This window comes from Ammospiza caudacuta, chromosome 11 (genome assembly GCF_027887145.1).
Source record: "Ammospiza caudacuta isolate bAmmCau1 chromosome 11, bAmmCau1.pri, whole genome shotgun sequence".
In the NCBI taxonomy this organism is placed as follows: Eukaryota; Metazoa; Chordata; class Aves; order Passeriformes; family Passerellidae; genus Ammospiza; species Ammospiza caudacuta.
In genome coordinates this window covers 26,095,142-26,120,116 of record NC_080603.1, presented here as the reverse complement: position 1 = coordinate 26,120,116, position 24,975 = coordinate 26,095,142, and the positions used below count along the sequence as shown (strand labels likewise).

Here is a 24,975-nt window from a genome sequence, read left to right as displayed (position 1 = left end):
TGTTAAAAACTCACCCCAAAGCCCCAAATCCACCAAAAAAGGGAAAATGCGGGAGCAGCACCAGCTCAAGGGAATTTTCTGGATTTATGAGGAAGTGCCCAAAAGGCATTTTTTGGCATTAAATATGGAGTTTTGGGGGTATTTTTGCAAAACAATTTGTTCCATTTTCTATGAACGTCCCTCACAAAGGTGTTCGAGGGTGAAATTATGATTTACTGGTTAGAATTTTCCTTAGAACGTTGCAACTTCCGAAAAAAGGGTTTAATTTCCCTCCTCCATGGATTCCCTATGTTTTCCATGAAAACAGCCCTGATTTATTCAGTGAATATACAGAGGTAATTAAGGAAAACTGAAATAAAATTGTTAAAATTTTTTTTAACATTTACAACAAAAAAACTCCACGCTTCCAACCTGCAACACACAAACATTTAACAGGTAAAAACCCCAACCCAGAGCCTTTAAAAGTCACTTTCTTCACATAATCTCTGTGTTTCATGCTGAAAAACGTGAATACTCCATAAAGAAACAGGCAGGGCAGCAGAGTTGCAAGTTTTAATGTTTATTTCCCCAAGACAGCCTAGCCTGCACTCTACTTGGATAAATTCACAAGCTAGTTTTCCGCTGCTTCTAGTTTTAAACTTTTAACCATGTTTCTGATGACAAGGAATGCTGCAAAAATACTCTAGTCCAACAAAGAGTTATGATCACAAAATAATCTTTATCCATTCTACAGTGTTTCAGAATTACCAGCTGATTTGAAAACACAAGGTAGATATAGATGCTAATGGTGGCTAACCTGGGATGGTTTCTTATAGCAAACTGTTGTTCATGCAACACTTGTGCTCAAAGGGGAAGGCACAGCATTTCCTACAATGAGCCACCTTATCAAGAGTTCAGTTTGTACAAATTTGTAACATCACCTTGAATTTAGTGTGCACGACCTCAAAACTGAGGCATTCCTCCAATTATAAAAACACTTGCATCCTTTTTGTGCAAGTCTTAAAAATACAAAGTTTTTTTTTTTTTTTTTCTCTCTAAAGTGGCTCAAAATAGATTGTTCATGGCTGCCTACATCTAGGATAAAAAGAGTCTAAAACAATTGGATTAGGCATATTAAAGGTGTTCAAACCATGACTTGATTTGTACATCTATTCACACCTCTTTTTTTCGCTCTTTATTCAGCAGTACATATGCACCAAATTTCATTTTTAGACGTTTCCATATCATTTTCATAGAAAACAAAGTTTGAAAACAAGTAACATTGAAACACAGCACGGTATCCTACCACAACAGAAACATTTTGGTTACAGGACTCAACGAAATCTAAAAATGAACTATGCTGGAGATTACCACATGCAAAGGTCTCGTGTTATCTTTGAAAATGAAAAGGATGAGGTTTTATTACCACATTTTTACTGCTGTCTACTATTATGGCAACTTGTGTACTGCAACACAGTCTAGTTTGAAGGGAAATGGATGATTTTTTTTTGTTTGTTTTTTTCCATGCAAAAATCTACAAATTAGTTTTGATGATATGGAAAAGCTTTTCATAACATCAAACATTCATCTGGTGCAAATGCACAGGGAAGCCTTCCTGAAATTCTGACTTTACAAACAACTAAGAAGCCGTAACAGGAAAAAGAAATTGAAAAGAACTGAAAGTAAAAAAAAAAAAAAGAAGAAGAGGGGAAAAAAATTAAACTAAAACAAAAAAAAAGAGGAAAACACAGGCTGCAGGAGTAAACCAGAGTCTGCTGCTAAACCGGTCTTGGTGTGTCCAGTGTAAGTCAACACTTGTGAACTCATTGGATGATTTTAGGTTTCTCAGCCCCTGGAGGCGACTCAAGCTCGCACCACGCTCACAGACAATCACAGGCACGCCTCTCTCGCTCGCTGCCCTGCCCGGGGCAGAGCTGCAGACACTCACTGCACTGCACCAGAGCTGCAGACACCCACTGCACTGCAGCAGAGCTGCAGACACCCACTGCACTGCAGCAGAGCTGCAGACACCCACTGCACTGCAGCAGAGCTGCAGACACTCACTGCACTGCACCAGAGCTGCAGACACCCACTGCACTGCAGCAGAGCTGCAGACACTCACTGCACTGCAGCAGAGCTGCAGACACTCACTGCACTGCAGCAGAGCTGCAGACACTCACTGCACTGCAGCAGAGCTGCAGACACTCACTGCACTGCAGCAGAGCTGCAGACACCCACTGCACTGCACCAGAGCTGCAGACACCCACTGCACTGCACCAGAGCTGCAGACACTCACTGCACTGCAGCAGAGCTGCAGACACTCACTGCACTGCAGCAGAGCTGCAGACACTCACTGCACTGCAGCAGAGCTGCAGACACCCACTGCATGCACTGCACTGCACGCTGCCATCACTCACACGGCTGCAGAGCAAGGCCTGCGCTCTCCCTGCCCTGCCCACGGCGCTGATGCTGACGAGGCTGATGATGAGAGTCCTGCGGCCCCCGGCTCGGGAGGGCGGTGTTCCTCCTCAGGCACTGCAGAGCTGGGACCTGGAGCCCTTTTCTTTGAACAATCTAAAGAAGCATTCAGTGTGAAGTTTGTCATTACATTTTGCCACTCATTCTCACTCGCACCCACTCGCCATCTTGACTTCATTTGGGCTTTTCTGTGATTCCAAATGAAATCTTCGCGTTTACTTTCCCGATTTAATGCAGCAGCGGATCCCATGAGCCAAGATTGATGGATCAAACCTTTTTTTTTTTTTTATTCAGTGCTGCATTGTACCTAAACTTCCAAAATACCACTCTAAAACTGGAACCCTTCTGCTGGTACATTGGCAGATGAATTGAAACCAAATGTTCCGCCTTGGATCGCTTCTGGAACAAGGCTTGGATCTTCATCAATCTGGAACGCAATGGGGACACCGTGAGCAGGGACCCAACAGAGCCCCACACAGGAGCTGGACAATCCCAGAAGCAGCTCTCTCCCCAGAAGCAGCTCTCTCCCCACCTCCCTGCACCCAGCCCTGCCATCCCTCCCCCGGTTTAGTGAGAGTACCAAAATGTGGTGATTTAAACCCAAATGTTTAGTTTGGATTGGTCAGGGAGTGCTACATGGCACCCCAAACCCTCCCGTTGACACCATTTTCTCCCCTGGAAAACCTTCTGGCAGTCTCAGAAACAATCTCAGTCCTCAGGAGAAGACCGGCACCACTAAACCAAGGAAGCCCTAAGCCCAAACCGACATGGGATTAAATTCCAAGTCCAGCTGTAAATGCCAAAGTTGAGTTGCTAAACAAGACTTGGATCTCACTGCTCACATCAAAGTGAAATGCAGCACGAAAAACCTTCCAAGTGCAAACAGCCATGAATGCAGCTGAACCTGACCATTTGTGCAGTGATCAGGGCAGCAGGAAACCCTCCCTGCACGGCCCAGACTGCAATGAACTTCCTGATGGAAATGCACAAAACCAGCCCTGCCTTTGATTTATGTTCATGTCTGAAACAGAACAAAGCTCCTGATCAGCACATCCCACCTCCAGAATTCCCCAAATATCCCAACTCTGTTTCTGGAGCAGCAGCCTCAGGCCTGGAGCCAGCAGGGAGCTCATCACCAGGGCAGGGTCAGGCTGGGAGTTCAGGGACTGTTCACACTGGGTTTAATCCCTGCAGATGAGCCTTAAATGAGGCACCAGATCTGCTTTAGCTGCCTCACAGCAGCAGTGGCAGGAGGTGCAGGGGTCACGCCAGGGCTCAGAGTCTCCCTGGCCCAGCCCTGGGGCTGCTGCCCTTCCCTGCAGCACATCTGGAACTGCAAACCACGAGCACACTGCAGGAGCTGCACACTCACATCATCTGAGGAGAAGAACTGGTCAATGATCTCATAAGCCAGTTTGTAGATGTCTTCATTTTCATGGTTTTGTAGCTGTTCAATTTTCTCCAGGCCTGCAACCAACACACAAGAAATCTCAGAACAGCAAATTCAGGGCAGACAACTTCCAACAAAGCAATTAAAAAATACATTGGGAATAGAGTTATGAATGATCTGGTTATGAATACAATGCTGTTGAACCCACCTGGCCTATTTATATTTTATACATATTAACACAGAAGTTCAGTACACAGATTTGGTATTTTAAGGATTATTCTACTCCATGTTAACAAATCCCACAGTTTTTCACCTGTGCCCAAATTTAATATCACTGTTCTTTCATCCCTGAAAAGTTTCAGTCAATTAAACCACAAAGAATATGGAGAAAGTCTCAAAACCATGAGGAAATTAAAGTTACTACATTTTCACAACCACTGTATGTAGAATTATTTGTTCTAAGTTCACCTGGACATGACTTGTGCATGATTAAGGTAAGCACATCATCCCTACATTGACTAATTTAGTTTCTGTTAATTAGACTAATTTGTCTGATATGCAGCCTGTTACAAAATTAGCACCTCATGAACTTTACTGCCATTACCCTGCTCCTCCACATTTTATTTGATCATGCACTTAGGAGAAGCTGTGGATATTCATCTGATAGGCATGAGAAAGGTACTTTAAACCAGGTTTGTTTAAAATATCTGTGCCAACAATAAACCCAGCACCAGCAGGATGCCAAAGCAGCAATCCCTGGAAAAGTTATGAAACCTCTGCTCCTCCTACCTCCACACTCTTCTATAAGGTTGGCTATGGTTTCTGCTTCCTCTTCAGCCATTTTTAATATATTACTTAGTCCATCCAGAACCACCTGCACAACTTGTGCATCTTTTACTGTCAGCAAATTGCAAAAGGGAGGAATTACATTTTGTTGAATCAAGTAAGCCACCTGAGGGGGGGAAAGGCAAGAGTTACAGCAGGAACGTGGCAGCAGCACAGGCAAACCCAGATTGTCAATGTCACCCACCCAGCCCAGAGCTCCTGCAGTGGCCACCCCAGGAACCCCTTTTGGGGAACTTTGGGTATTAAACTACAAATAGATTGGAGATTTACAGCACCCCAGGAGCAAATACTGTGAATTTGTCAGTGTCAGATAAGGAGCTTCAACTTCCCCTCTAAAGAGTGACAGCACCACCCCAACCCTGCCACAAATCTCTGACTCTGGGCTTACAAGGGACTTGTGTATCCCCTACTCAGGGGTTACTGTCCTTTTAATGATCACATCCTTGTGGGGTGGGGAAAAAGGTAAAAAAGAAATGTGGAATGCTCGAGAATCCCATCAGAGCCTGACTGAAATCACTCATCCCAAAAGAGCTTCCAACAAACCCCAGGGATGCTCCTGACCTCAGGTCACCCCAGCACAAGGGGAGGTCACTCCTAAATCCCATGGGGAGAAGGGAAAGTACTGAACAGAGAAGGAACAGAGACACCCCCAACCCCAGCACCTCCCAAGGCAGGAAATGTTTCCCCAAAGCTGCACTCACCTGGTCTTTTCTCCCACTGATTGTTAAGTTGCTTATTGCCCAAGCAGCTTCTTTCTGAGTCCCAAAATCCCCCTGCGAGCACAAGCAGAGACAGAACAGTCATCCCGGGGTCCGTGTCAGGCAGGATTCCCACAAATCTGCATTTGTTACAGTCCCCAGTGCAAGGAGTCACTGTAGCAGCTCAGTGTGAGGTAACAAATAAATCCTGTCCTGTTTGAGTCTGTGTGTGTCCATCCCTCCCTACACCCGGGGTGGGAAAGGGAAGGGGCAAGGGAAGGGGCAAGGGAAGGGGCAAGGGAAGGGGCAAGGGAAGGGGCAAGGGAAGGGGCAAGGGAAGGGGCAAGGGAAGGGGCAAGGGAAGGGGCAAGGGAAGGGGCAAGGGAAGGGGCAAGGGAAGGGGAAAGGGAAGGGGAAAGGGAAGGGGAAAGGGAAGGGGAAAGGGAAGGGGAAAGGGAAGGGGAAAGGGAAGGGGAAAGGGAAGGGGAAAGGGAAGGGAAGGTTAGGTTGTTTACAGCAAGGCAAGCAGGAGCTGCAGCCCTGCACTCTGCCAGCCCTTATCAGCAGCTGCCACATCTGCAGGGCCAGCTGAGCCCATGGCAGCTCTGATAAAGCCCTGCAGGCTGCAGCTGGGGCTGCTGCAGCACCTCAGGGCTGAGGTGACATGGAAAAGTCTCCAACCTTTCCTCACAGATCAATAAACTGGCAGTTAACAGAGCTATCTGTGACCAGCTCTGGGTTATTTGTCTTCTCCCTTAAAGAATTCCCACATGCTTTTGCTGTTCCCTCCTTCTGCCACAGCAGACCCTTGGCAGCACAGAGTGGTTTGGGAAATCACTTTTTAAAAGACACCGAGAGCCGGAAAGGAAAGCAGGATTTGAAGCCCAGCACCAATGCTTGGGATCTGACCTTATCTAGAAGATGGATTATCATTGGAACAAGGTTTGCATCTATTACTGCCTGAACTTGCTGCTGGTTTCCTGCAGTGATGTTGGATAGGAACCACACTGCTTCCTGCAAAATAAAACACCAGCAATTAACTCACAGAAAGATTGCACATCATTTATGTGCACTGCAACTGGCCAGCCTTGAACACAAGCAAGCACTCCCTCAGCTTGACTGTGCAGAGCTGAAATCTTGCTGAGACAAACCAGAGGCACAATCTCACCTCAGGAGGCTCCACCAGACTCCTCAGCCTTTCACTGTTACCAGCTTCAACCAAATACTTCAAATTAAAAGGAGAAATTATTTGGAGACAGAAAATGCCAAATGAGCACTTCTGATTGCTTCCAGCACTGCCAATGAGCAGGTTTCAGGATTCCTGACAGAATTACAGGATTCCTGACAGAATCCTTACTCCAGACATGACAGTTCTTTACCTCCTTCCTAATGGCTCTCCTTAGCTTCAGGAAAATGCAGCACTATCAATTCAACACCTGATTTTTAACAATACTCTGCAGTTTATGCTCATTGTGTCCACAAGGCCAGGACTCCCTGCCAGGCAAAGAACAGATCTGTTCCCCAGCAGCCCCTCCCTCACCTCCCTCTCAGAGTGGGAATCCAAACTTTAATCAACAAGTAACAGTTTTAATACAATTTTAAGTATATTCAAAGTACCAACCATTTACAATCCCACAGCTGATAGATTTCCCCCTTCCTAGCACTCCTCCACCATTCAATTCCCTTCTCAGCCTCCCTGAATGAGAACTTTTTAGCTGAGAATTTCAAAAGAGGCTTCAGCAGTGTGCATCCCTGACTCTCTGAGATCAGAGCACAGGATCACTGGTGACCCTGGAGACATCTGGGCTGCCTGGGCTCTCCTGGTGGGCTTTTTTGGGGCTTTAATCACAGGCAGTGTTGCAGAGGGGCCCCTGAGGTGCCCAACACGCCTCAGATGCACTCCTGGCTCAGCACTGCCATCAGTGCCCCCAGGAGAGCCCCCACACAGCACACACAGCCCCCACCCCTCTCACACACACCCCATGCACACACACCCCACTGTCTCTGTGTCATCACCTCTCAGAGTCAGGGCAATCCATCAGGGTGACATTTCATGTACTGACAACTCCTACACCAGTCAACAGCCAGGTTGGTGATGGCAAGCTTTGATTTCCTACAAACACTGACATTCCTGTCCTTCCCTATGGATATTCATTCAATTCCTTCCCCATGGATATTCATTCAACTCCTTCCCTATGGATATTCATTCAACTCCTTCCCTATGGATATTCATTTCCAGAAAACAAATCAGTATTTGCTGAAATTTGCCACGAACTGGTGGAAGGAGGTGATTATTCACATCTTTATGACACTACACAATGTGGAGCCCCAGCTCAGGCAAATATAAAAGTTCTCCATCAGGTAAAGTCCCTGGTGTTGCTCACCTTATTAATTTTTTCTTTGGGATGTGTCAGAAGTGCTGGGAAATGTGAGAGAGCTTCACAGTTGAGAACCACCTGTGTCTGCTCGTCGGTGCCAGTGACGATGTTCCCCACAGCCCTCAGTGCAGCAGTCTGAAACACAACCAGAACATTTCCTCTCAAAACAAGCTCTTCAGCAAATGTAAAGGTTTTATGCAAATGCTGCAGCACACAGGAAAATAATATTTATTCTACTTCAATGTGAGTTACAGAAAGGAAGGATTTTGTGCAGCAGCACATTTTGGGGTCACCTGCTCTGTGTGACCCAAACTCACCTGGACTTTGACTTCCTGGTGGCTGAGGAGAGGAACCAGGTGAGGGACAATGCCAGAGTCTATCACCATCTGGATCTGCTCGTTGCCAGCATCCGTGAGATAGGAGAGGGCCCAGACTGTGTCTACCAATATCTGACAGGAGACAACAGCACACACTGATCCAAATCATGGGCATTTATACACTGAATTAATCTGAATTGATATCACACACACTGATCAAATCATGGGCATCTATACACTGAATTAATCTGAATTGATATCACACACACTGATCCAAATCATGGGCATTTATACACTGAATTAATCTGAATTGATATCACACACACTGATCCAAATCATGGGCATTTATACACTGAATTAATCTGAATTGATATCACACACACTGATCAAATCATGGGCATTTATACACTGAATTAATCTGAATTGATATCACACACACTGATCCAAATCATGGGCATTTATACACTGAATTAATCTGAATTGATATCACACACACTGATCAAATCATGGGCATTTATACACTGAATTAATCTGAATTGATATCACACACACTGATCAAATCATGGGCATTTATACACTGAATTAATCCGAATTGATATCACACACACTGATCCAAATCATGGGCATTTATACACTGAATTAATCTGAATTGATATCACACACACTGATCAAATCATGGGCATTTATACACTGAATTAATCCGAATTGATATCACACACACTGATCCAAATCATGGGCATTTATACACCGAATTAATCTGAACTGATATCACACACACTGATCCAAATCATGGGCATTTATACACTGAATTAATCTGAATTGATATCACACACACTGATGTAAATCATGGGCATTTATACACTGACAATTAATCTGAATTAATATCTGTGTGCATGCACATGCAGAAAAGCCAGTTTAAGCAGCAGGAAATGTGAATATTTCAACTGACAGCTGTTAAAAATATTCAGTGAGTGTTGTTTCAGCTGGCAGCTCTTAACTGGCTCACCAATACAGGAATTTCCAAAATTCTAATAAACTTAATTTCACCTCCTCAGAGACAAGAAATTAAATTACGTAATTACTATAGGAATCGCAAAGTTATTACAGACTTTTTTTTGCAGAGCACTGTTGCCATTAACTCAGCTACAATTTCTTTTGGAAGCAAAGAATTAATCTTAAATTCTGATTTATGTTCAGACAAAAAGCTGACTCATTCCATAATTTCAATGAAGTTTTGCTCATTTACTTTACTTTTAAAGACCAATTTCATATTTAACACCTCAGAAGTCACAGTTAACCCTGACATTTGACATGTGCAGCAGACACTGGTTTTTATTTCATTCACACTGATTTTCATTACAAATTAAAGTGCCAGGCAAAAAAAACTTCTGTATTTCCCTGTGAATGAATGCTCACAGGAATAAAAATAGAAAGCGGTTTCAGTCATAAGGGCAGGGAAAGTACATGCAAATAAACACTTGCAAAGACAGAAACACTAGGGGAAAAAAAAAAAAATCACTATTTAAAAATAACATCAGCATTTTAAAAGAAGCAGTTAATAGATATCCACAGCAGCTCGTCCTAATCAAACGGAACATCATAATTTTAATTTTATTTAACATTTCAGCTCAAAAAGCAGAGCAGAAGCTGCAGTGGCCGTAAGGGGTCACTCACATTTACATCGGTGTGGTGAATGAGGACGCAGAGCGCTGGCAGGATCTGAGGGGGAGACAAACACCTGGGGGTTACTGTGGAGCCAGCGAAGCCCCAAAGCCCACCCGGCCCTGCAGCCCCCCTGCAGCACCTCCTGGATGGTCTCCATGGGTGGAGGGGGGTCCTTGTGGCGGCACAGGTTCACCATCACCCAGGTGACGTTCCTGAGGAAGGTGATGGGGATGGAGGGGCTGATGAAGGACAGCAGGGGCTTCACCACTCCAAGGCTAATGACGTAATCTCTACACTGGGGTCCGTCACCTGCGGGACACGAGCAGGGGGTTGGAACACAAAACACCCCAGCACTCACTGATTTTAACAGCAAACATCCCAGCACTCACTGATTTTAACAGCAAACATCCCAGCACTCACTGATTTTAACAGCAAACATCCCAGCACTCACTGATTTTAACAGCAAACATCCCAGCACTCACTGATTTTATCAGAAAATACCCCACTGTATACAGATTTTATCAGAAAACATCCCAGCATTTACAGATTTTTCCCATCATCCGTCCCATCATTTACAGATTTCTGTTCTGTTAAAATTTACAGATTTTACTAGAAAACATCCCAGCATTTATAGACTGTTTACATCATTTACACCCCACTGTTTACAGACTTCTATTCTATTAAAATTTAGAGATTTTACCAGAAAACATTCCAGCATTTACAGATTTTAACAGCAAACATCATCCCACTGCTTACAGATTTCTATTCCATTAAAATTTAGAGATTTTACCAGAAAGTATCCCAGCATTTAGACTATCAGAAAACATCCCAGCATTTACAGACTTTACCAGAAAGCATCCCAGCACTTACAGGTTTTATCAGCAAATATCTATCCCATTGTTTACAGATTTCTGTTGTTAAAATTTAGAGATTTTAGCAGAAAGCATCCCAGCATTTACAGATTTTAACAGAAAACATCCCATTGCTTACATATTTTAACAGCAAACATTATCCCATTGTTTACAGATTTCTATTCTGTTAAAATGTACAGATTTTATCAGAAAACATCCATCCCATCATTTAGAGATTTTACCAGAAAACATTCTATCATCTACAAATTTTAACAAAAACCATCCATCCCAGCATTTACAGATTTTACTGGAAAACATCCCAGCATTTACAGATTTTACCAGAAAACATCCCATGATTTACAGATTTATGGTGCTGGGTAAGGGAAAGGGGTGGCAGACAACACCAGACCACCAAGAACTGTGAGAGCCCAAAATATTCCTGAAAATTCCTTGACAAAATTTCCAAATAATAAAAACTACCCCCAGAAGTTAATGATGGCAAGAGTAACAATAATAATAATAATAAAAAAACATCCCCAGAAGTTGGTGGTGGCAGGAGTAACAATAATAATAATTAAAAAAAACCCAAAAAACATCCCCAGAAGTTGGTGGTGGCAGGAGTAACAATAATCAATAAAACATCCCAGAAGTTGTTGGTAGCAGGAGTAATAATAATAATAATAATAATGATAATAAACACCCCAGAAGTTGACGGTGGCAGGAATAATAACAACAAATAACAAATAATAATAATAATAATAATAATAATATAAATAAATAATAAAGAAATAGCCCCAGAGGGTGGTGGTGGCAGGAGGAAGACCCACCTATGATATTCCCTAAAGCCCACACTGCTTGCTCACAAACATTTTGATGAGGTGAATGCAGCAGTCTCAGGAAAAGCGGCACAGCATCTGAAAGGTACAAAAATACCCCAGGGAAATGGTTCAAAATGCATCTCTAAAAAGCAAAAACTCTCCCATGAGACTTTATTTTCCTGTTCAGAACTGGTCAAAGCCTCACTGATTTCCCAGGTGATGCTAAAATGAAACACTGCAATGGTTCCTCCTTTGCTGCACATCCTTACAGAGCCTGCACCTGAGAATATTAAACCCCTGACATTTCATTGCATTGCAAGTCTCAAGTTTACTGAAGCTTGTAGGATCCAAATTTAGCTCCATTTATTGAATTCAGAAATTCTCTGCTAAGTTATGCAGCAGCCCCAAGTGCAAAGGAACAACAGAGACCAAACCCCAATGAAGCAACTGGAGAATAAGCAGGAATGGAGTGGGAATTCAGGAGAGGGAATGTGGGAAGAGGGCAGGAAAGAAATCCACATTTACATAATTAATTCTGTTTTATTCTCCCCCAGCACTGAGGTGCTTGCTTACATAACAGCCCAGTCTGTAAGGAACCCATTTATTTCATAAATTTCAAGAGAAATTTGGAATTTTTAGTTAGATTTTTTTCTTCCTGTAAATCATGTGTTTACTAGAGAAACAACTAATCAGCAGGATTGTTATTTCCTGCAAATGAAGGTATTTCCAGTGTCTGAATGCAAGAAGAAAAAAACATCTCCAGCAAGCAGATTAATAGACTCTTATGGAAAAATTACAGAAAATAATTTTAAATTGAAATAAATAATTTAATATATCAGAGCTATTAAACTGACTAACAGGGTGCAATACAGACCTACAGAAACCACTGTAAAAGTGCTCAATCCACTGATAAATTAGATCTAAAGTGTTCTAGCTCAGGGGTGGGATAGATTATTTATTAATTAGATTTCCCAAAGAAAACTCAGGTTGCAACTGGGAAAGGAAGAGGATGGAGAAAAAGATAAAAGTATTACCAAGTTACATCCTGTAAGAGTGAAAATCAAATTATATTGAAATTCACAGACTCTTAACCAAGCTGGCAAAAATAGAAGCAACTGATATTGCAGCCAACATAATTTTTTGTGTATTTTTTCCTTAAATTTTAGTAAGAACTCATTTCACTGTATCTTTGATTCTTCAAGAAGCTCTGGTTTGTTCATTCAATTAAAACTCCTGCTCACTTAGCTCTGATTTAGCAACAGAAGCTCTGCTTCAGGACGTGTGTGGAGTCCAGAACAAAGTTTGCTTTGCCTGGTAGCTCAGACTCCAACTACAATTCCTTCCCAGGTTTCAGATGCCCCAAAATAGGAAGGACAGGTTTTGTAATTCAACTTAATTTTGGAAGAGTTCAGGCAACCTCTGATCTGTGAATATTCTTCCCTCTTCACAACAGGGAGCTTTTCAGAGGGGTTGTTTGGTTTATTCCAGGTTTTTTGGTGATTTTCTTTTTTCAAGTTTGAAAACTGGAGGCCAGCAGGTACCAACTCTGCTTACAGAGTTGGTATTTAAGATTAAGATATTTTGAGTTTCCAGCTGTTGCTCACCATTAGGAAACCCAAGTGGGTTTAAACCCTGAGGAAATGAAGGCAAAACCAGGTGTGTGAGGTGAACAGCTGGCACAGCTCCTTCAGGGCACTGACAACCTGATCCCAACCTGATCCCAGCCAAACCCCAGCTGTGGATGGCAGCAGCTCCCCCTGCAGCACTCACTGGATTGCACTACAGCCTGGGTTTGCTCCGAGGTTCCAGAGGCAATGTTTGTCAGGGCCCACGCAGCTTCAAACTGTAAGGAAGGACTGCAGACAGAGAACAAGCACAGGTGTCAGCACTCAGAGCTGGCACAGCAGCTGAACAGCAGGAGCTGGTGAATATTTTGAGTTCTGGCAGCACTCACTTGTCATCTCTTTCAAGACAGTGCACTAGGATAGGTAATATTCCTGATTTTATGAGGTCGTCGATGGGTGGGTTGCGGTCACTGGACAGCAGCTTCCTGCAGGAAAATGGACAAAAATCCAAATTACTGACAGATCCTGCCTGGAAAGGAGCAGGGAGTTGTTTAATCCGACTTTCCCCTCAAAAAGGGATCAGTGCTGCCACTGGAGCAGGTCAGTAAAGGCTCCCTGTGGCTGAGTTTGGGAATCCCCAATGGAGATGGAGTTGGGGAAATTCCAATGTTTGGCATCTCCAACAACCAAGCTGCTCCTGCTGGGCTGGGAATTCCTTCGCAAGGGTTTCCCTCCTCCTCCCACCCACCCACAGGATTTGTTCCCTCCTCTTTAATTGAAAATAACCCCCCAAAGTGAAATTACTGAGCCACTGGAAAAGCAAAGGCATTGCATCCATTGGCCATTTCATTCCATGCTTTCTCCCCTTTGGAAGTTTATCACCAGCCAGGAAAATAAAAGATAAGAGTTATTCTGCTCCAACTCCTACAAAACGAGACACTCAGCTCTGTCTGCACTTAAAGCCAAAGATTTGACAGTCCTTTAAAGTGTGTATTTTACTCATCAAGCTTGCACCAAAATAAATCCAGGTATTTACATGTAAATAAAATCCACAGTACTTACAAGGTCTGTGTATTCTGATTTCTTTAAAGTTCTATTTTCCTTTTAAAAATCACTTCATTAATACAATTTCAGTTAAGCTAAACCACATTTTCTGACATTAAGAGCACGACAAAATAAAATCAGGATATTTGAGTAAAGTGTATTCTTACCTTGCTGCCTGCACAGCACTTAACTGAATACCCTGGTTGTCACTTGAAGCATTCTAAAATAAGAGAAAATACATTTTTCACACATCTGTTCATCATGCCATGAAGAATATTCAAACAATGTCATAGTTTTTACCTGTACTATTGCCTCCAAAGAAGTGTTTTGCTAGAAAACAGAGACAAGAAGCAGTTAGAAATTCCAAATGTCTTTTAAGGATGCAAAAAGAAGAAATTATTGCAAGTTAATTCTTACCACTCTGAAGTCCCCATCAATATCAGAATCCTCACAGATATCTTCGTGGGGAACATTCCTCCTCTTTAGGAGATGCTCATCTCTTTTGTTCTTAAAGAGAAAAATGATTGAATACCTTTAAAACTTGGATTTAGGGGGTGTGGGGTGTTCTGTTTCAAACAACCATTAATACCCCAGCACTGACACTTAAATTTTCCAAAAACAGTTGGAAAGGACTGCCCAGAGAAGCACATTTTGGGAATTCTTCCTAAAAAATCCTGCATCCAACTTGTGCTGGAAGTCTGATGTGCACATGTCCATCAACATTCCATTTTGTTTGTTATTTGTCATAATTTCTATCAGGACACAGCAATTCCCAGAGGTTTTCTGTTCAGCTCAGAAGAAAAATAATTCCAGTTGTGATTCCTTTTTCCCAACAATTCCAGTTTTGGCTTCACACTCTTCCATACTTAATTGTAAGGAAATTATTTTCTGCCTGCAGATGAGCAGCAACAGCTGATTTTCAAAGGAAAAACCAAATCTTTAAAAACCTCTAGAAGTGCAAGGAGTCCCTTAATTAGCTTACAAATAAACTCCTGGTTTGCAGGACGAAAGTTGTGGAACTCCCAGAACTCCAGAACTTTTGAGTCTTTAGTGAAAACTCTCACATTTTATCAGAGTAACAACAAAGTCAAATCCCACTTGGTGAGAAAAATTTTATAAAATAAAAGAATAAAAACTCTGGGTCATCTCACCTTTCTCAACTCCACGACAACTTCATTTCTTTGTCTTCTCATAGTCTGGAAAGCATAAAGATAAAAATAATTATAATCTGAATTTAGATAAATTTAAAATGTTCTTGTACAAGTATTCCAGTTCAACACAGGGTTTAATTTTCATTATAAAAGTAGAGATCCTACAGGAAATGGAAATAACTACAATATTTCTGTAATTTCATACTAAAACGTTCTCCTAAGTCTTCATGTCGAGGAAAAAAGGAATTAGGAATAAAACCACATTTTTCAAAGTGCAAAATGGAAAGGAGTTGTGCACAAAACAGCACCAAAAGCATTAAAAGGACCATGGCAATCTAGCAGTAAAATAACTTTATAAAGAAGCTCAAATTAAGAGAGCTGCAAGCAAAGCTGAGTTCCAGAGCCATTATTTATAAATTAGAACCTTTGACATTCTAAGAGCAGTATTTTTGTCATTTTCTCTACAGCTGCCATTGACAGTGCTCAGGGTAAAACAACAATTGTAAAATTGTAAATATACACAAATTGGTTTATTGTTGCTTGTGCTGCTGCAGTGAAAGCAGAAACAAATCAGTCTGGAGTGATTTTATTTGAACACTTTGAACTCTACAGTGAATGAGGACAGCAAAATTCCAAACAATTCCATTTTTATTGTGACAAGCCCAGGGAAAGCTGGACAGAAGGAAAGGGAACCTCCTGAACAGCAAGGAGATGTGAAGATAAGCATTAAAACCTCACTTTCAAAGCGTTTTTCTTCATTATTCCTATCAAAAAGAAGGTGCAGTTCATCAAAACAAATTTCAGCTGAGCATGACACTGCAGCTCCCCAGAGAAAGAGGGTAAGGAGAGGAAAAAGGGGCAAAGCAGGGATGGTTCCTGCTGCTCTGGGGGCTGAGGAGAAAATCCAACCTGCCCCAGGGACAGCTCCTGCTCTGGAAAAGGCAAAGGGCCAGGGCAGCTGCACAACCTGGAGAGCCAGGACAGAGGAGATGAGGCTTCTTTCTTGTTGCAATATTTGTTTTGGTCCCACTCAATTCTCTGTGTCGGCAGCAGCTCTGCTGGGAGCAGCAGGGTCTGGGAGAGCCACTCCCCTCCCAAAATCAGCATTCCCACCCAAAACAGAGATTGATTTGCTGCCCTGTGCTTTGGGAAGGTGTTAGAGCCCTGGGAGATCCTCAGGGCTGGGGTGATATCCCCCAGGACAATGGATGCAGCTCTGAGGGCACAGGGAAGGCAGGAATCACCCCAGGGATGTCTGAGGGGCACAGGGAAGGCAGGAATCACCCCAGGGATGTCTGAGGGGCACAGGGAAGGCAGGAATCACCCCAGGGATGTCTCTGAGGGCACAGGGAAGGCAGGAATCACCCCAGGGATGTCTCTGAGGGCACAGGGAAGGCAGGAATCACCCCAGGGATGTCTCTGAGGGCACAGGGAAGGCAGGAATCGCCCCAGGGATGTCTCTGAGCTCCAGGAGAAGCTGAGCCCCTGCTGGATCCCACCCAGCCCTTCCAGGCTTTGCTGCAGCTTCCACCTGCCTCAGGTACTCCAGGCTCCCAAATGCTCTGGGGAGTTTCTCCAAACTCCACAGATTTGGCACATCCAAGATAAAATAATGGGAGGAAAGGCTCTGATAATCAGATTGCAGAATTGTACCACACCCCTGATGATCTCACAGGGCTTTAACACCTTCCCAAAGGACGAGCAAAATCAACATTCCCACCCAAAAGCTTCCTGGGAGAGGGATGGCTCTTCCCAGACCCCAGGGGTGACACTGCTGCTCACAGCAAAGCTGGTGGTGACACAGAGAGAATTGAGTGGGACCAGAACGAATATTACAATAAAAAATCCTCAGATGTGTCATTTAGAAAAGTCTGTAATACTTAGAAAAAAGTCTGTATCATTTAGAAAAGTCTTTAAGTAAAAATTCCTGTCTGCAGGTGACCAGACTTTGGAGGATCCTCTGGTGGGACAAGAAGGATGTTCTCCCTTGCTGAATTCCTGCCTGCACACCTTGGGATCACAAAAGCCTTCACATGAAAGAGAAGCCAGCAGCGGAGTCACCCTGAAGCACAATTTCCCAAAGGCTGGCTGCACCAGAATCACTCTGTGTGTACACAGAGCCTTGAGAGAATAGTTACAGGTCAGCCTGGCACTGCTCATCCTCTGAGGAGGAGGAAGAGGAACAAATGGGAACTGAGATCAGCTGTGCCATGGGATTCCCCAGTGCCACCAGCCCAGCTGGAGATGGGAGAGTCTGGAGAAAGGAAAATGCCCAGCAGAGCCCAGCTGGATTTGTGCAGCTCTTGGGGAGCAGCTCAGAGCAGAGATGAGGGATGAGGGATGGGGGTGTCCTGGCACCATGGTGGGGAGCGATTCCTCTGCTCTGGGGGAGATCTGAGCTCTGTGAACCAGCTCCCACACCACAGGAAACCACTGTGACCAGAAAGGGCTTCACAGCCAGCTCAGAGAGGCCTGGCAAGGGCTCCAGCTGAGAACATGGCCCACTCTGTGAGGAATTCACGTGGCTCTCCCAGGCTCTGGATCCTGTTTGTCATTTGTACATCAAAAATCAAATGATCCGATCTATTTCTGTCACCCTGCCATGGCCACCCCTCCATCCTCCTTTTTTCAATTATATTTAGCTTCAGATTTCTCATAAGGGCTATTTCTGACCATTAGTCATGACTGAGCCCTTCAGCTTATCATTAAAATCTCCTGGTAGTGATGCCTGCAGCATCCTGGGACATTCTGGGGGCTTTCAAGGAGCTGGGATGCAACAACTCTTCCTAAACACACCTGGGATGGGGCCCTGGAATGGGGACCCCGGAATGCGAACCAGGAATGGGACCCTGCAATGGGGACCTTGGAATGGGATCCAGGAATGGGGACCTTGGAATGGGATCCAGGAATGGGGACCCCGGAATGGGAACCAGGAATGGGAACCCTGCAATGGGGACCCCGGAATGGGGACCAGGAATGGGAACCAGGAATGGGAACCCAGAATGGGGACCCTGCAATGGGATCCCCTCCCTGAAGGGAGATCCGGAGCCCAGCCTGTGCTCCCTCCTGCCTGGGCTGGTTTTTTGCTGTTATAAAATGTTCCACTCAATTTCCACACTTGCAGCACAGGAGTAACTGTAGAACTTTGGCTGCTGCTCTCAGCCCAGGGAATGGTTTCCAAGGGCACATTGTTTCTGCTGGGGAACTGCAAAGTCAACAGTTATTGTAAATAAAAAATGAGCTGCTTGTGCCATCCTTCCTTCCTTCCCAGGAAGTTGCAACCAGCACCAGTGTGGTCTGGGACTCCAAATAAAAACAAAACACACCCCACAGGGAACAGAAACCAGACTGTTTTTCCTCAGTTACAGCCAGTGATTCAGGCCCTCCTCCATCCATTACCCCCTCCTAGACAAATCCTATCTCAATTCAAAGTGCAGCAATGAAATCTGCTCCAGAGACCACTGATAAAAATGCTCTGGGATCATAAAGCCAAGCCAAGATACCCCCAGAGGTCACATCTCAGCAGCTTCAGAATGGAAACGGGAGTCTGAGCCCCAGATAAAAAACAAAAATCAATATGACATTCCATGTGCCACCAGGCCCATTCTTCCTGGAGAAGATGTGCATGGCAGGGAAAATGCCTCAAACAAATATCTCAGTATCATCTGGAAGTGACAAGATGGATGAGCTTCACCACAGAACTCCAAGTCAGCTTAAAGGAGCCTATTTTTATCCCACTGAGTGAAATTCCTGCTCTCCTTCAGTTCTTCCATATTTAATCCCAAGCAGACTATTTTGTGTGGGATACAGAAGGGGTTGAAAAGCTTCAAAGCACCTGCAATATTCAAAATATCTCCCACCACCACCTTTCCCTCACTCCCCTGGAGCTTCCTTGGTGTTCTCAAAAAATATTGGGATTTTTGAAGTCCAGTGAATGATGTTGGCAACTCTTAAAATCCTGACATTACTGATCTTCAGGCAATGGCTGCTCCAAAATTAGTTTTGAAGTGCTCTGCATCACAGAATTATCATCATCATTTCCCTTCATGCATCTCTCAACTGCAGAGCAGAAATCTCTTTTTAACACCTCTCCTGTGTTCAAGCAATCCTTCATCTCCCGCCCAGCAACACAGGTGAGGCAGGGCAGGAAAGATTCAGCAGATTCCTCCAAGATTTCCACAGAAATAAAATGCAGGAAATATTTTTTATTTCATTTTAAAAAAAACCCCTCTAAATGTCAGTCAGATTGCAATGCTGCAGCAGGCAACAAACACCAAGAGAAAGTGAAATGTTCAATCAGCAGGTGAAAGAAAATGAAGCAAATGAAACACCCCAAAACTCTGCAAACCTTCCCAAATCAAGACCCCTAAATGCAGGGCTAAAAAGGCATTATTTTTAAATTTGTCCATAAAACTCTAGCACAGCCACAATGATCAATTTGGATTTATCTGGGCTCTGTTCAGTTAAGATCTGGTATTTAATTCCAAGATTTGTGGTATCACCATTAAAAACAAAGGCTGGATGGGTGTCAGCACAGCCATCCCCACAATAACCAGTAAAAACCAGCTCAACCCTTCTCATCCAGGGGGAAAAAAACCCCAAGCAAAACCTGTTCCTCACTGAAGATGAAAAAAGTCACCTTACCCTGCTCCCTAATGGATCAGTATTTGCATAATTTAATATCAGAGTCCAGATAAGCCCTAATTCCAGTCAGGCTTTGGGCTTGGAGGTTAAAAACCGTGGCCACTTCTGCAGTTTGTAAGGCTCCTCTTTGTGCTGGATCAATTCTATTTTCCCCCCACAGCTGTAAAACCTTGAAGACCCTACAAAAATGCAGCAAGCCCTGACCAGAAATCCTCAATTCCCCCCAGAAATGCCTCAGCTCCAAATGACTGCTCTGCCTCCATTACAAACTTTACTACTCCGTGTATTCCTTTGGGCAGGACAAGGATTTCCTGGAGACTGCTGCTCCCAGAGAATCCCTCAATCCCCAGTGTCACAGCAACCTGTCACCCCAAACACATGGCAGCAATGATTCACAATCTGCCCCTGCAGGAAATGTTTGCCCAAGATTTCAGCACATGAAGGAATTTTGTCAAATATCTTATGGAAAACAGGTGCCTGTGTTGGGGGTTGTTTTCTTTTTTCCCCCTCTTTTTTTCCAGGCCAGAATTTGTGTTTTTTAGAAGCATGTTGGGGGAAAGAAATTAAATATCCAAAAAGGTGAATAAATGTTTGGTACTTTAGGGGATAAAATGTAGGGAAATCACTGATTTTGGTCAGAAATACAAGAACTTCCTGTGGATATGTAAAACCTGGAAGGCAAGGACAGTGTGACAGGAACTGGAACTGTCAATGGGCTGATGTGAGCACATGGAATTAAGAGATAACATTTTTAGGAAGTTTGCAATTCACAGCATGGCAACCTCTCACAACCTCTAGAAATCTCTCCATTTGGGACTCCCCAAAATCAGGGTGATTTCTCATTTCTCTAGGGGTAAACTGTCATGGAAAATTTTTAAAAAACGATGGCTTTGTAAAAACAACCCAGGGCCAACGAGAATTTCGGCGCAGATAAAAAGGGGGAGGAGTGAAGGAGATAAAGATCAAATGCTGGCTTCCTCTGCCAAACAAATACACAATTTGAGCCCAAGCAGCCCTGCAAGGTGGATTTTGGGGGCTGCCTGGGCAGCCTGATGGGCAGGGTGATGTGTAAGCAGCTCCTGAGCAGCAGGGACAGCCAGGAGCCTGAGCTATTGTATGAAAAATAGCCCTGCACCGTGGTTATTTTAGGGAGCAGGCATGTGCTCCAGGATTTGCTGGATAAATGTCACTCTCTAAAATTTAACACGGCCCAGCAGTGGGTTTGGGCTGTGGAGAAAGGCATTTCAGTGCTGCAGCAAATAAAAAAAAATGATTGAAGAGCTTCTGACACACTCCCACGTGGTGTTACCTGCGTGTCCATCTTGAACCTTCCCTGCTTCAGCCTTTCCCCCTAAAATGCTGCACCAAAACCCCTGAATTCCAGCCTGTGTCTACTCAGAAATCCCATTTTTCACTGTGTGCAGTCCTAAAGATGCCTTCCTACAACTGCCTATTCAGTGGTAACAAAATTGATATAAAAATTAATTAGTATCTAAGGCAAGGGGTTACCTCACAACCCTGCCAGCGAACAGAGTAATTAATTACTCCCACTCCCAATATTTTTGCCAAAAGTTTGGACATACCTGAGTAATAAACTGTTTTATCAATCTACCCGGACAGGTTAAAAAGCCAGGTGTTACAGACTCCTGGGAAACTTGGCTGATGTTTAAATTAATACAGGGAAGACAAAGGAGTTTTTACTTTTGAAACATTGTAATGCCTTCAAATATAAGACTGGAATATTATGGAAAACACAAGGAACACTTTGAGGCCAGTAAAAAGCAGCCATGAGAACACCAAAATTCTTGTCCAGAACCCTGAACAGACAATTTTAAGCTCCAAAGAGCACTCCTGGCTGAGTGTTTAAAGGTGAGGATTGATACCTAGTTTTAAAATTTGACCATTTCCTGAGGAAACCTCAAGTTAATTATGTATCCTGCTGTGTTTAGGAAGCACCTTCACAGCTCAAATTGAACCACCAAAAAGTTCAGGGGCTCTGTGCTACGAGCCAGAACGGCTTCTCAACTATCTGAGCAGAAAACAGAAATATGAAAAAATTAAAAAAAAAAAAAAAAAAAAAAGAGAGAGAGAAAAAGTGTTTATAAAAAAATTAATAATCTTGCTATGAAAGTTAGGGCGTTATTTATTTCATGAGGTATCCTGGAGACGCGCAGCAGAACACCCAACCGGGCCCTAATCCTGACTCAGGCTTTTCGGGGCCGCTCGCAGAGATCGTTCCTGCAGCGATTCCGGCGAGCCCACGCCGCACCGGGGCCGCTGGGCCAGGGCCGGGCCGAGCCTCGGCGGGCGCCGCCACCCGGGAGGGGCCGCGGCCGCTGCCGGGCCCGAGGAGCCCCGGAGCGACCCGGGCGGGCCCGGCCGCTGCTCCCGGCCGGGAAGCCCCAGGCCCGGCCGCTGCTCCCGGCCGGGAAGCCCCAGGCCCGGCCGCTGCCCCTCGCCGAGCGCCCCCAGGCCCGGCCGCTGCTCCCGGCCGGGAAGCCCCAGGCCCGGCCGCTGCCCCTCGCCGAGCGCCCCCAGGCCCGGCCGCGCCCGGCCCGCAGCGCGGCCTCGGCGGCTCCTTCCTCCCTCCCGGCCCGGCCTGCCCTCCCTCCCCGCCCGGCAGCGCCGCTCCCGCCTCCCCGCGGCTCAGGGCGGGCCGGGCCCCGCCGCGCTCACCTCCAGGTCGCGGCCTTTGTTCTTGAAGTTCTTGAGGCGCTGGTTGTCCAGCTTCTCGTTGTCGGCCATGGCGGGGGCGGCCAGGGAGGAGCGCGGCCCCTCCGCCTCCGCCCGGGCCCGAGCGCGCCGGGGGCCCGGCGGGCCCGCTCTCGGCCTCGGCGAGCCGGGAAGGGCCGGGGCGAGGGGGCGCCGCTGCGGGGCCGGGTGTGGGGGCCCGGAGCGGGGCCGGGCGCGGTGCGGCGGGCGGGAGCGGGGCCCGGAGCGGGCGGTTCGGAGCGGGCCCGGGCCGGTCCCGGCGGCCCGAACGCGCCGGTGCCGCCGAGCGGGGGAAGGGACGGGGCGAGCGAGGCTGGGAGGGGGGAGCGGGGCCAGCCTCGCTCTGGGCGCCGCCGCCCATTGGCTGCGCCCCGCGCGCCCCGCGGCCAATGGCGGCGGGGAGGGAGAGGGCGGGAGCGGTGACGCAGCGCGGGCGCGGGGAGGGAAGGAGGGGCCGCCTCAGCGCCGCCGCCATCTTGGGCGCTGAGGGGCTGAGGGGAGGGGCGGCGGCACGGGCGCTCCCCGCGCCTGCGCTGCTGCCGGGAAGGGACCAAAGTTAATATTTTAATCCTTCCCCCAACTGCGCTTTCCCTTCGCTCCCCTCGTGGAGCCGACAGTTAACAGTTTAATCCTTCCGCTCGCTACACTTGGCGTTCACTCCCCTCACGGAGCCGAAAGTTGACCCCTGAATCGCTCTCCCCACTACACTTTACATTCAGTCCCCTCACAGAGACCGAAGTTAATAGTTTAATCCTTCCCCTCAATAAAGTTTGCATTTGCTCCTATCATGGAGTCAAAAATTAAGTTTAATCCTTCCCTCGTTACACTTTGCATTTATTTGCATCATGGAGCCGAAAATTACACGTAAATCTTTTCCCTCCCTACACTTTGCATTCGCTAAGAGTAATCCCCCTTCCTTCCAGTCTTCCAGAATTTTAGCAAAAAAAAAAAAAGCTGCTACAGAAACTTTAAATTTTTAATGAAATAAGATAAACAGTATTGAAAGCAATAGAGAGATGCACTTGCAGAGCAGAGGGGACAGTAATTTTGTTCCTACTTCTGAAATTTTACCTGGAAAATAATGCTTTTGTGCCATTACTAAAATAATTCTCTAGGGTATGCATATAAACAAACAAACAAATAAATATACACATACTGCCCTGATCCTGCATGTAGTCTCTTCTCATTTTTAATGATTGGAAATTAACTCTGTGACATCTTTATTGTTGATAGAGCTTGTTATAATTTTCCATGATACTTGCTGAGAAAAATCAAAGTTGTGACAGGAGATGCTTTTCTCAAGCGTGAAAATGAAGTCTCCAAGTCCCTCAGAGACTGAGGAAAGAGAACTAGGTTTAGCTCCTGGAGAAAACACAATAATTTTTCAGACTATGTGTGTTTTATCTCTGGACGTTTCCCAGAGAATGAGGCTTGGCTCTAGATAGTTCTCCAAAAAAACCCCAAAAGTGGCAGAGGCTGAGTCACCGCAGCCCCATCTGCTGCATAAACGTAGCAGCGATGTCACAGCAATATGAGGAAGGTAAATTAGTCAGGGCTAATTAGCGCTGGTGGTATTTCATACAGGCATGGCTTGTCTCACAGTGTGTAAAGCATTTTCTCCAAACCTGGTGTGGGACAGCAGCCCTTTCACATCCCAGTCTGGATGGACAAAAATGACATTTTCTAAATACAGCTATTTGCTTTTTAAAATGTGATGCGGATTCTCTATGTAGTCATGTTCTAGAAGACTACATAGAGATAAAATTTTTTTAAAAATTAGTATCTTTAGTTAGTGCTTAGTTTCATTTACAGAGTGTTAGGAATGTTCAGCCTAGAGAAGAGAAGTCTGTGGGGTGATCTATAGAGCCCCTTCCAGAGCCTAAAGGGGCTCCAGGAGAGCTGGAGAGGGACTGGGGACAAGGATGGAGGGACAGGACACAGGGAATGGTTTTGAACTGAAAGGGCGTAGGTTTAGATTAGATATTAGGCAGAAATTCTCCGATGAATAATGAAATTGGACACTGGTACTGCATGTTCCATTCCTGCCCAGTGCTCAGAACTAGTCAGAACATGATGGTAAAAAATACCCACCGTGTCAGACCCAGCCTGGAATTTTATAAAGGAAAGAAAACATTTTTATTCCATCAGTGCCCTTCTCATCAGCACCTTTCCCATGTCTTTATTACCCCAGCCCTGCTCATCCCACCGGCTGGTGTGGTCTGGGGAGGATGGAATGGAATGGGAGAGGCAGCACATCCTGGCCTGACTCAGAGCCCAAAGCAGTGCCAGTGACCTCGCAGGGAAATCATCCTTGTGTGCTCCTGCGAACGGACTGACCAGCTCAGGGGCTGAGCAACAGCCCCGTTCCTGTGCTGTTAGATTTCATGTTTTTCTCTTCTCTTTTCTCCCGGCGCTGATTTATGTCCTGGCCGGTGATTT

The 24,975-nt window shown here is 45.2% G+C and overlaps 1 protein-coding gene and 1 non-coding gene across 3 annotated transcripts; both read right to left on the bottom strand.

The window, feature by feature from the left end:
* Nucleotides 1-543: 543 nt before the first annotated feature.
* Nucleotides 544-22,715, bottom strand: KPNA4 (karyopherin subunit alpha 4). Of its 2 annotated transcripts, XM_058812514.1 has the most exons (18): nucleotides 22,501-22,715; nucleotides 15,181-15,225; nucleotides 14,447-14,536; nucleotides 14,330-14,359; nucleotides 14,197-14,249; nucleotides 13,375-13,470; nucleotides 13,191-13,276; nucleotides 11,430-11,516; nucleotides 9,891-10,060; nucleotides 9,761-9,805; nucleotides 8,087-8,218; nucleotides 7,776-7,904; nucleotides 6,560-6,616; nucleotides 6,301-6,405; nucleotides 5,395-5,466; nucleotides 4,637-4,799; nucleotides 3,830-3,924; nucleotides 544-2,884 (listed from the first exon to the last, which is right to left on the bottom strand). In XM_058812514.1, exons 1-18 carry the CDS (start codon nucleotides 22,567-22,569, stop codon nucleotides 2,786-2,788), a joined length of 1,623 nt encoding a protein of 540 aa, XP_058668497.1. In that variant the 5' UTR covers nucleotides 22,570-22,715; the 3' UTR covers nucleotides 544-2,785. The 2 variants fall into 2 exon arrangements, with proteins under 2 accessions (XP_058668497.1, XP_058668498.1); XM_058812515.1 differs by lacking the exon at nucleotides 6,560-6,616.
* LOC131562814 (small Cajal body-specific RNA 7) lies at nucleotides 7,153-7,412 on the bottom strand. The gene has a single exon (XR_009275219.1). It is a non-coding gene; the product is annotated as a small Cajal body-specific RNA 7 (non-coding RNA).
* Nucleotides 22,716-24,975: the final 2,260 nt, after the last annotated feature.

Coding starts and splice junctions, on each gene's coding strand:
- KPNA4 (XM_058812514.1), bottom strand. CDS start 22,569: ATGGCCGACAACGAGAAGCTGGACAACCAGCGCCTCAAGAACTTCAAG. Junction 14,537..15,180: donor TTGTCGTGGAGTTGAGAAAG/GTGAGATGACCC, acceptor TTTCTCTTTAAG/AACAAAAGAGATGAGCATCT. Junction 8,219..9,760: donor TTCACCACACCGATGTAAAT/GTGAGTGACCCC, acceptor GTCTCCTGTCAG/ATATTGGTAGACACAGTCTG.